The sequence below is a fragment of the Rhinoraja longicauda genome, chromosome 30 (genome assembly GCF_053455715.1).
Source record: "Rhinoraja longicauda isolate Sanriku21f chromosome 30, sRhiLon1.1, whole genome shotgun sequence".
In the NCBI taxonomy this organism is placed as follows: domain Eukaryota; kingdom Metazoa; phylum Chordata; class Chondrichthyes; order Rajiformes; family Arhynchobatidae; genus Rhinoraja; species Rhinoraja longicauda.
Window position 1 is genome coordinate 14,070,668 of NC_135982.1, and position 12,435 is coordinate 14,083,102.

General features: G+C 45.4%; 1 protein-coding gene across 1 annotated transcript in view; it reads left to right on the forward strand.

The window, feature by feature from the left end:
* The window catches only part of hspg2 (heparan sulfate proteoglycan 2), a 389,926-nt gene that overhangs the window by 137,459 nt on the left and 240,032 nt on the right, over window positions 1-12,435 (forward strand). Inside the window, exons 4-5 of the mRNA XM_078425384.1 lie at window positions 4,960-5,069; window positions 7,975-8,033. Of these exons, the coding sequence (XP_078281510.1) occupies window positions 4,960-5,069; window positions 7,975-8,033 (169 nt within the window). The remainder of the gene's footprint in view (window positions 1-4,959; window positions 5,070-7,974; window positions 8,034-12,435) is intronic.

Sequence of the window (12,435 nt, forward strand, 5' to 3'; positions counted from 1 at the left end):
GTAATGCATTTTAAGTTGTACCTCAGTGGCCAGAACATTCTCAATCGACATTCTTGTTAGCTCCATGCTGTTTTCAAGATTCAAGATTCAAGATATCTTTATTTGTCATCCAAAAAACAAGTTTTTTGGACGAAATTTCGTCACCCACAGTCCAACAATAAGAGCAATAAAATAAGCAAATTACACAACCCCAACCAACACAAAACCCCCCAAAAAGAAACATCCATCACAGTGAGTCTCCTCCAGTCCCCTCCTCACTGTGATGGAAGGCCAGAATGTCTTTTCTCTTCCCCTGCCGTCTTCTCCTGCGGTCAGGCTGTTGTCGTTGCCATGTTCCACAGGAAGTAGGAATTGTGCAAGGAATATTTCACCAGGCTTTCCAAGCCTGTATGATTTTGGGGACAGTCCTGTCCTTTCTGCAGAGTCATAGAGTTTCACAGCATAGAAACAGACCTTTCGGCCCACACGTCCATGCCGATCATTTTGCACATCTACACTATTTCTATTTGCTTGCAAAAGGACTGTATCCTTCTATGCATTGCCAATTAAACTTCTGTTTAAATATCTCTTAAATGTAGTGATTATATCTGATTCCACCAACTCCTCTGGCTGTGAGTTCCATCTATTGAGCACACCTTGTGTTTGAAAACATAATTATTTTAATACTTACATTTCCTGTAAATCCACAAGTGATTGATGGCTGCCGAAGATTATGTTTTGGTTTGAAAATCTAAAAACGGGGCTTGAGATAATAGACTACATAGAATTATTCTTTGAGAGCAAGTATCTGGAGACTTACTGTATGTTGAAGGGTGGTCGTAGATAAGTGTCTTGGATGAAAAAGAAGCAGAGGTTGGATTGAGTTATCAGCTAATTCTAATGCAGGAGATGAAATCTCTGCCTAACAATCATGGTTTGCTCAGTTAATGAGGTGTTAACAACTTGTCATCTCATGCAATCAGTGAGAATTTCCTCAACACTTAGTGTCAATTTCAGACAGAACTGAGAAGATAATTTAAGGCCATGTCTGTGCGCACAGACTGGTGTAATAGGTCTCATAACACAGTCACATTCAAAGAAGAGTGGGGAATCCCTGGTCTGTGTCTATTTCTCAATTTACAGCATTGAGAACTCAGAATCAAGAACCGGAGGGCATAGGTTTAAGGTGAAGGGGGCAAGATTTAATAGGAATCTGAGGGGTAACTTTTTCTCACAAAGGGTGGTGGGTGTATGGAATGAGCTGCCAGAGGAAGTAGTTGAGGCAGATGCAACGTTTCAAAGATATTTGGACAGGTACATGGATAGGAAAGGTTTAGAGGGATATGGGCTAAATGCTGGCAGGTGGGACTAGTATAGATGGGACATGTTGGTCGGTGTGGGCAAGTTGGGCCGAAGGGCCTGTTTCGAGGCTGTATGACTCTGAGAGCAGATTACTGTCTTATCTCCTTCCAATCTCTTGGATATTGTTGTGTGCAAATTGACTGCAATTTGCTTACTTTATCAGTTAAATTAGTTTAAGCTTCATTTATAAGCTTTCTCTGCACAGTCTCTGATGGGGCCGGTTTCACAGACTTAACCGTGACCGGCCGCGTTTACTGCACGGATTCAAAAAGGTGGTTTATAAAAACATTCATCTGGTTTAAAATTGTATGACGTTTGACTAAACATTGTGTGGCTGAGGATTGTGAGGGATGGCAGAGCTGTTTGGGCCAATCATGCCACTGGATTTTGGGAATGAATTGTCCGATTTATAGTTTAGAGATCAAGCGTAGAAACAGGCCCTTCGGCCCATCGAGTCCACACCGACCAGCGATCCCTGCACATTAACACTATCCCACACATACTAGGGACAATTTACACTTATACCAAGTATACAAACCCAAGCCAATTAACCTACAAACCTGTACGTCTTCAGAGTGTGGGAGGAAACCCACACGGTCACGGGGAGAACGTACAAACTCCGTACAGACAACACCTGTAGTCGGAATCGAACCCGCATCACTGGCGCTGCAAGCGCTGTAAGGCAGCAGCTCTACCGCTGGCCCACTGTGCCCCCAACAAACTTTCTTGAAACAAACTGAGTTTGCATATCACTTATGACTGCCAGGTTTGCTTGGGATAGATCCATAGAATTATACAGTGCAGTGTCATACACTTTGGTCCAAGAAGCCCCTTCCAAAATAGACCCATTTTGCCACCGCCTGGCCCATACCCCTCTAAACCTTTCCTGTCCATGTACCTGTCTAAATATCTTTTAAATATTGTTACTGTCCCTGCCTCAACTTCCTCTGGCAACTCATTACACATACCCACCACCCTCTGTGTGAAAATGTTTCCTTTGGTAAATTAAATCTTTCTCCTCTCATCTTAAACCTTGATTCCCCTACCCTGGGACTAAGACTATATTCATTCACCCTCTCTATTCCCCTCATGATTTTTGACAGGTTCGACTCTCCCAATGGTTCTCAGTTATCTGGAATGGCCTAGTGCCCAGATCTGATACCTGCTCATGCTGAGCGCCCTGGTCAGTAGGCATTGTAGTCATCAAACCTATTAAATTCCTGGGTTATGTTGATTCATTGTGCCAAGTAAGTGCTAGATCGGAAATCTAAATCAGCCAACGGCACTGAACAAAATATTCTCATGAGAACTCCCCAGCTATCAGAAATGTAGATCTTCAGAAAGGCCTTTTACCCTCTTAAAGGATGTAAAATGGTCAATAAATGCTGGCCTCGCCTATAAAATAGGGGTGAAATAGGACTGAATAAATGAACATTTTAAAGATTGCACTTACTGGAAATCTGAATTAAAAATAGAAATTTCTGTAAATACTCAAGTTCGGGCAGCATCTGTGGAAAGAGAAAAGAGTTTGGTCTGTGACATTTCACTAGAACTGGGAAATGACGAAAGCAAGTCAGTTTAGGCAGCAGAGAAGGTTAAACAAAGGAAATGTGAGTGAGATAAGATGACTTAAATATGGGAATTAAATAGAAATTGAAATCAGAGTATAATCATTTGGCAGTGTGATGTACTGTTCATGGGAAGATTATGGGAAATGCCATGCCTAGCGCATGGATTACAACAAAAAAAGAAAAATGAGGCAAAATGAATACAGGCAAAAATGGCCAGTTCTGAAGGAGTCAAAAAGAAATTGAGCTCTGGCAGCGATGCTCTGGGACTGGGATGATGAACCCCCAAAGACTATAAACATTTTCCTTTGTGTGAGTCATGACCCCAGGCAGAGGAGTGTTTTCCCCTGATGCCCATTGACTTCAGTTTTAGCAGGGAAGCCTGATACCACATTTGTTCAAAAGCTGTCTGATGTCAAAGCCAGTCATAATCACTTTAACTCTTTGGTGATGTTTGGATCAAAGCTGTGATAGGGTCAAAGTCAAAGAGTTTGACATTGGTCAGTGCCACTTGACTGCAGATGGCGGACCCCTCCACTGTGCTGGTGAGTGAGAGTATATTGATTCGGTGATAATTCGCCTTCGGACATTCCTGAGCAATTATTCCACTGCATGGGTTTTGCCCAAACATTACTTCGTATTTTACTCATTGATCCTCATCAGAGCTCGCTAACCATTGGAATGTCTCTCCATCTGGATGACAGTGTTGTATCTATATTGGAACTGGTTGCCAGAAGCAACTAGTTCTAGGGCGCAGTGCTTCAGTACTACAGTCCCAATGATGTTTGCTTTCCTTTGTCAATGACTGACTTGCCTATATCACAACTATGTGTGGATTGTTGAGTTGTGGCAGAATCTTATGGAATCACCTCATCATTTTATCTCCTTCAGTAGAACCTATTGATGGTACTTCTTAATTTCAAACACAGATTATTTTGTACGATGGGCTTTGATAAAAAGAGCTGTTACACGAATACCAAGACATTTGCATTGGTGCGTTGCCCAGTGTTTGAGGTCTGGGGCTGTCATATGATTGTATTGAGTGCCCAGCTATGGAGCACATGGTAATGATCATGAGTAAAGCTTTCAGATCTTCAAAGAGGTGCTGACCAACAGTACATTTCCCTTTCCCCTCTCATTTCCCTTTCCCCTGACTAGTCTGAAGAAGGGTCTCGACCCGAAATGTCACCCATTTCTTCTCTCCCGAGATGCTGCCTGTCCCGCTGAGTTACTCCAGCGTTTTGTGTCTATCTTCAGTTTAAACCAGCATTTGCAGTTCCTTCCTACACATGCTGACCAACAGTAGCTGGTCAGAGTAGAGTGCGGACGATGTATGTAGTATGTTTTAGAAATAACTAGTCCCTCACCATCACAAACCAATTATTTTGGGCATTTCATTCATTGCTGTTTTTAGGGTCTTGCTTCTCACATTGACTATTGTTTTTCCCTCCATTTCAATTGATCAGTCTTCAGAAAGTCTATGTCACCAATCAACTCCAGCAATATGGCTTTGATCCTGTTCAACAACAGTTCAACAGTTCAACAGAGCTTTATTTGTCGTTCGGTACCAAGGTACCGAACGAAACTACATAGCAGTCACACACAAAAAAGAACACAAGACACATGACCCCAACACAAACGTCCATCACAGTGACTCCAAACACCCCCTCACTGTGATGGAGGCAACAAAACTTCCACTCTCTTCCCCACGCCCACGGACAGACAGCTCGTCCCCGACCGACCCGCACAGTCCCCGCAAGGGGATGGAAGTCCCCGCGGCCGAGTCGCACCGGGCGCTGAAACGTCCCGCGGCCGTCCCGTCTCGGGTCTGTCCGTGTGTGGAGTTTGCATGATGCCCTTTAACCCTGATTGAGTCGGTGGAGTTTATGTTGATGGATGAAAGGATAGGATGGTTTTGGTGGGTTGGCATGTCTGAACTTTATCTGTATCATGAGTAGGTTTCGAGTGTTAAGGAATGGAGTTTTATTGGAGGAAAATGTCCAATTCTTTGCTTGTTGGATCTACAAAGATTCCTGTGTTTTTTTTTCAGTTTACTACCGTGTGCTGGTGAATTTCACAAATTCAATCGAGTACAATCCACAACTGGAAGATTTTGAGTCTGAAGCGTTCAGAGAAATCTCTGAAGGAATCATCGACACGGTGAGTAGAGGTGGCCAATTCTGTCACGTGGCCCTGGGCTTTAACCCCAGACCATGGTAATTTTCTTAATAACTGGGAAGAGCTGGATGCTTGTTGGGACATACTCTGTCCCTCCCTTCCCCTCCTCCTTCCCAGATCTCCCTCTATCTTCCTGTCTCCACCTATATCCTTCCTTTGTCTCGCCCCCCTGACATCAGTCTGAACAAGGGTCTCGACCCAAAACGTCACCCATTCCTTCTCTCCCGAGATGCTGCCTGACCTGCTGAGTTACTCCAGCATTTTGTGAATAAATACCTTGGATGCTTGTTGGCATACTCTTGAGGATGGCACAGGTTGACACAGTGGCGCAGACGGTAGAGCCACTGGCGCACAGTGCCTGAGACCCAGGTCCGATTTTGACCTCAGGTGCTGTCTGTGTGGAGTTTGAACGTTCTTCCTGTGACCGTGTGGGTTTCCTCCCGGTGATCCGGTTTTCTCCCACATCCCAAAGAAGTGTGTGTTTGTCGGTTAACTGGGTCTCTGTAGATTTTCCCTGGTGTGTAGGAACTGGATGCAAAAGTGGGATAACATAGAATTAGTGTAAACGTGTTTCGATAGGCGGCATGGAATCAGTGGGCGAAGGGTGTGTTTTTGTGCTGTATCTCTGAACTAAACAAAATAGAACAAGCTGAGGAGCGACCGGGTTGAACTGGCATCCCCTGTCTCAGTTCCAGTGACCCACGTTCAACTCTAACATGGGGGCTCAGTCTGCGTGGACTTTGCATGTTCTCTCTGGGTTTCCTCTGAACTCCCCAAGATGTGCAGGTGGGTTAAATGGCTGCTGAAAGCTGCCTGTCGTTTAGATGAGTGGTAGGTGAATCAAAGGGAAAGAGAACAAGTTGTGGGAAGTTAGTGCGGGGAGTGGGGGAGGGGATAGGATTGATGTTTTAAGCTCTGAGAGCTGACATAAATGTGATCAGCAAAATGGCCGCCTCTCTTGTGAGAAATATGAGGGCACTGGAATTATGGAGGGCATCTGAAAGTGGCCCCAGCAGTTGTATTTCCATCTCTGGAATGTCCAAATTTGGGGCACCACAAAAATAAGTTGGAACCAATTTAAGTTGGAACGCAGAACTCTCTCACAGTCTCAGACGTGGCAGGTAATAGGTGTTCACAGGCGAGGGGAGGGGGGGTGGGAAGCGGGGTTGATCGGCAGTGCTTGGACAAAGGTATGGTATGAAAAAACAGAAGAAAAACGTCTCACACCTGTTTTTAATCTCTGGCTTTTGTCCAACCATCTGCCTATTGAACCCACCCCCTCCTCATCTATGTTTATCTTATACCTGCCACACTTTGTCCCGCCCCTCCTTTCTTCCAGGTTTCTTCGTCCCCTCCCCCCCACCCCACCCCCTCCCCCCCACCCCCACCCCCTCCCCCTCCCCATCCCTCCTCCCCAACTACAATCAGTCTACAAAAAGGTCCTGACCAGAAAACGTCACCTATCCATAAAGTTCTAGCTGTTGGTTTAGGGTTACAACCAGCACACCATTTAGTAAATCCATTCTGCACCTGCTTTGTGTAAACACATCTTTTCCCACATCACAGCAAATAAGGTGGTAGTTTTTGGGTTGAAAAAGCTTTTATGATACAGTAAAGTCCAGCAGTTGTAGCCGAGGCTGTGAAATCCAATGCCATTCGGTTTTGCTAATGTTATGGTGTGTCTTTCTTCATGCATTGTACAGACGTTGGGCTGGGAGAATCTGTTGTCACAAGCTGTTGGCAACTTGTTGCCCAGGATTGCTCGTGCAGTCCTTTGCCACATTCATGGTATGTCCTTTGCCACATTCATAGGCTGCTGATAGTATAGTTTAGAGATACAGCGTGGAAACAGGCCCTTCGGCCGACCAACTCCGTGCTGACCAGCGACCCCCCATACACTAGCACTATCCTACACACTAGGGACAATTTGCAATTTTACCCAAGCCAATTAGCCAAAAAACCTGCACGTCTTTGGAGTGTGGGAGTAAACCGGAGCACCCAGGGAAAACCCAGGTTGTCAGAGGGAGAACGTACAAACTCCGCACAGACAGCACCCATAGTCAGGATCGAACCCGGGCCTCTAGTGCTTTAAGACAGCAACTCTGCAGCTGCGCCACTGTGCCACCTCTAATCATTCATTTGATCTGAATGATTAAAATAAGAGCTTTATCTGCAGTCGTACAGGGCCCTAGTTTTGGTCTCCAAATTTGAGGAAGGATATTCTTGCTATTGAGGGCGTACAGCGTAGGTTTACTAGGTTAATTCCTGGAATGGCGGGACTGTCATATGTTGAAAGACTGAAGCAACTAGGCTTGTATACACTGGAATTTAGAAGGATGAGAGGGGATCTTATCGAAACGTATAAGATTATTAAGGGGTTGGACACGTTAGAGGCAGGAAACATGTTCCCAATGGTGGGGGAGTCCAGAACCAGGGGCCACAGTTTAAGAATAAGGGGTAGGCCATTTAGAATGGAGATGAGGAAAAACATTTTCAGTCAGAGAGTTGTGAATCTGTGGAATTCTCTGCCTCAGAAGGCAGTGGAGGCCAGTTCTCTGAATGCATTCAAGAGAGAGCTAGATAGAGCTCTTAGGGATAGTGGAGTCAGGGGGTTACGGGGAGAAGGCAGGAACGGGGTACTGATTGAGAATGATCAGCCATGATCACATTGAATGGCGGTACTGGCTCGAAGGGCCGAATGGCCTACTCCTGCACCTATTGTCTATTGTCTATTGTCGATACATGCCAATGGAAAGTTGCACAATCTTTTGATGGTTTCATACAGATGGCCAGTGTTTGTTTAACTCTTAATTCAGTGTGTTAAATAGACAGACTATCAGACATGGTAAAGTTTGCCTTCATGCCCCATAATGTTCTCTCTTTGCAGCTTGAATCTGAATTCTACAGGATCTCAGGAGAGCAGTCAGTCACCGTGGTATTGATTAGGTAAGTGCTATTCGGGCACAGTCTTTCTGCATGTAAACCAACGGAACATAAAGCAAGGATAGACACAAAGTGCCGGAGTCACTCAGCGGGTCAGACAGCATCTCTGTAGAAAAAGAGATAGGTGACGTTTCGGGTTGGGACCCTTCTTCAGATGCCACCCATTCTTTTTCTCCAGAGATGCTGCCTGACCTGCTGAGTTACTCCAGGACTTTATGTCTATCTTTGGTATAAATCAGCATCTGCTGTTCTTTGTTTCCACCAAAGATAATAGAGTAGAGCAAGATAGACCACTCGACCCTAAAAACCGTAGTACGTCATGGCGCCATTTTAGTAGGCAGAAACTTGCAGAAACATTTTAAAAGATAAATAACAAAAATCTGTGAATTGATAGATGCGATATATGCTGCATTTTTATGGTATCATCACACATACTGTTCCCCCAAAACACTGATTACACTGCAAAAGGCATAGCGAACAGTTTTGCTTACTAAAATGGAGGATGTTACGCTCCTTTGCGTGCTACACTTCAGTATAGACAATTTCAATGGAGTGGTCCATCTTGCTCCTCTAGTATCTTTGGTCTCCACACAAGGATAAACCCAACACTGGATTAGAACTGTACGCATAGCTCAGTATCACCGCAGAAATAAACCCTTATAATCATGTTATATTTTCTCAGGATATAGAGGGAGGCCATTCAGTCCATCAAATCTATGTCAGCTCTTAACCCCATTAATCCCAATGCCCTTGTTATTAATTTTCCAAACTGTAGTGCATAATCAGTGCCATTGGCTATTGGTCTGAGGTGAACTCTTGTGCCTGCGGAGTTGTTGACAATGTGTTGAGATGAAGTTAATCTCGCCAAGATCTCAATGTGAATTGGCTCTGGAGGTGTTTCATGTGCTTTACACATCCTTTGGTTTATTCGAATCAGTAAGGGAATCTGTCAACCGGGAGGTAGACACAAAACACTGGAGTAACGCAATGGGAGGGGTTGATTGTGAATTTGATGATGATCCAGGAGGTGAGGTTTGGATAATGTTTAGCCCTGTTGAGGACCTGAAAATGTAAAAAGGCAAAGTCAGAATTCATCTTTGTATCCGGCTGGGCTTGGCTCCTATCCTGCTTATTTAACTGCTCAGCTGAAAGGTATGTGAACATTGCTGATCTACGCTTAGAAATGCCTGTCTGCTTTCACATCTTTATTCACACTTGACCGCTTTACCGTTCAGTAACAGTACTCCTTACCCCGTGGAGAACCGTTTTGACACGTAACCTTTTGGCAGCCCTGCGTTCGAGCATTTCAGTGGTTAGCAGCTAAAGAATAGTTCCATGCTGAGAGAGTCCATTTAGCCCTCTGTATCGCTGCTAGCACTTTCTAAGAGCAGATTGATTGGCCCCCATCCCACTGCTTTTGCCCTTGGCCCAGCAAATATCTTTTCTTTCAATTAATTATGTAGCCAAGACTGGTATGAGCACAACAGTAGCAACTGAGCAGCTTAAAAATGGTCAATATCCAGCGATCCGTACACATTCAAGGTCAGGTTATGGTCACATGTACCAATTAAGGTACAGTGCAATTTGAGTTACCATACAGCTAAACTAAGTGAAAAGCAACAAGACACACAACCACATAAAAGTTAACATAAACATCCATCACAGTGGATTCCTCATTTCTCACTGTGATGTAAGGCGACGAAGTTCAATCTGCTTCCTCTTTGTTCTCCCGCGGTCAGGGCAGTCAAACCATCTGCAGTCGGGGCAATCAAAGCCCCCGCAGCCGGCGATCGAAGCCCCCGTCGGGATGATCGAAACTCCCACATCGTGGCGGTTGAAACTGTCTCCGCGGCATGGAGCTCCTGAGTCGGCCTATTCTTACCAGAGATCTTATCTCTGTTATCACGATGTTAAAGTCCACGGGCCCCGCGGTTGTAAAGACATTGATGGAAAGACAGGCATTTGCAATGGGACGTACACTACTCCTATCATGAGATTCACCATCTCTGAGAGTGTCCTACACCAAGATGTTCTTTTGTACCCCTGGACATGGAGGAGGAAGAGAGATCTGCTCCACTACTGGCCACGATCCTGGTCATGTTCCCTTGGAACATAGAACAGTACAGCACAAGAACGGGCCTTTCGGCCTACAATGTCCATGCTGAACATGATGCCAGGACCATCTCTTACCTACCAGCGCATAATCCATATCCCTCCATCCTCTGCATTCCCATACGTCTATCCAAAAGCCTCTTCAAGGCCTCTGTCGTAACTGATGCCTGGCACGTTCCAGGCACTCGCCTCCCTCTGTGTAAAAGAAACGTTGCCTTGCGTATCTCCTTTAAAATCTGCCCCTCTCACCTGCAAGCTATTGCCCTCCCATATTGGCCTTTCTGTTCTTGGCCATCTCCATTGCCAGAGTGAGGCCGCATGCAAACTGGAGGAACAGCAACTCGTATTCCACTTAGATAGGTGGCAACGCAACAGTATGAATGTTGAACTCTCCAAGTTCAAGTAATACCCACCTACCCCTCTTTCCCGTACCTCCAGTGTGCTCCCATTTCTACGCAATCTCCTAACTTACAGTCAACTTGCTGCATTCTCCTCATTCGTTCACCTATCTGCCATCCCCAAGTCCCCCATTTTCCTTTTATCCCCCTTCTTTCCCCTCTCCCCTGTTCCCTTCTACCCACATCTCTCCCTCTCAGCTTTATACTTCACTTCTTCTCTCTTCTTCGTATCTAACACTTTTGTCTCCTTTTCACTTCTACCCTCTGTCATTTACTCCACCCATCTGCTAATCAAAATCCCCTTCAACTGTATCCACCTATCACGAGCCATACGTTGTCCTCCCTCCACCTCTCTTTACGAGCTTTGAGCCCCGTCCCAAAACACCACCTGTCCATTCCCCCCTCTAACGTTGCCTGATCTGTGGAGTTCCTCCCGCATTTTATGTTTCGTTCAAGATTCCAGTATCTGCAGTTTCTCGAGTCGAACAGCGCTTGGATAGCCACTGACTGATTAGCAATAGACAGCATGGCTTCCTGCATGGGAAATTGTGTCTTACAAATCTGATATTTTTAAGGCATTGCTAAGAGGATTGATGTGGACAGGGCATGGATTGATGTGTGGCAGTTCATACATCGTCTCATTGGACTTTAGCACGGGCTTTGACAAGATCCCATATGGTAGGCCAGGCTGGAGGGTTAGATTGCATGGCACCAAGGTGAGCAAAACAATCGGATTCAAAATTGACTTGGCAGAAAGATTTAAAGGGTAGTCGTGGAGTAATGTTTTTTCTGATTGGAGGCCTCTGCCCAGTGGAATGCTGCAAAGTTCAGTGCTGGATTCTTTGTTGGGTTTTTTAAAGATCTACATTAATGATATGGATGACAATGTACCAATGTTTTTAGTAAATTTGCAGTTCGTACCAAATTTGGTGGTATAGTGGACTTTGGAGGTTAATCTGGGGGAACATTTTCACTCTGACTAGTCCGTATCTGGAATGTGCTGCCAGAGGAAGCTGTGAGACCACACACAATTACGACGTTTAAAGGACATTTGGTCAGATAAATGGATAGGAGGTCTTTAGAGGGCTGTGGGGCAAATACAGGCAAATGGGACTAGCCCCACAGATGGACCGAAGAGCCTGCTGCTATGCTCCACTGCCCCATGACTCTTTGACGAGTGTAGATAGATATATATGATGGTCACAAGAGATGTGGTGGGCCGAAGGACCTGTTTCTGAGGCTGATTCCATGGCTCCACACCAACAGTAACAGAGATCAGGTTTGAGCGTGGTTGTGGAATGGCAGCAATAACTCGTGTGTCTGGCAATGTGCATGAGGTATGCAAGCTGCGAACATGGCTGGAAGTGCCCGTGAGGTGCAGAGAGCGGCAGCTGTCTGCATCTGGAACCGAGGAGATGTTAACAAACGATTCTTTAATCGTGCAGAAGAGGAAAGCTGAAAAATATCCCACTGACCCAGAACATTCCAATTTCATCACTCATCGCTGCTGAGCTGCCCGACACAAACCTCTTTAGGAAAAGATCACGCATTACTCCCACAGATGTTCCACTCCCACTCACACGGCCTGATCACAATACGTGTATTATTGAGTCCAGCTTAACAAATTCCAAGACGTTCTTGGCCGCTTGCTGCAGTTGAGATGAATAGTTGTAATCTTTACCTTGCTGCTGAGTAGTGCTGAGTTTCAAATTTTAGTTCAGTTTAGAGATGCAGCGTGGAGACAGGCCGCTCAGCCCACCGAGTCTGTGCTGACCCGTACACTAGTTCTACCCTACACCCTCGTGACAATTTACAGAAGCCGAATTAGCCTACAAACCTGCACATCTTTGGAATGTGGGAAGAAACCGGAGCCCCTGGAGAAAGCCCACGCTGTG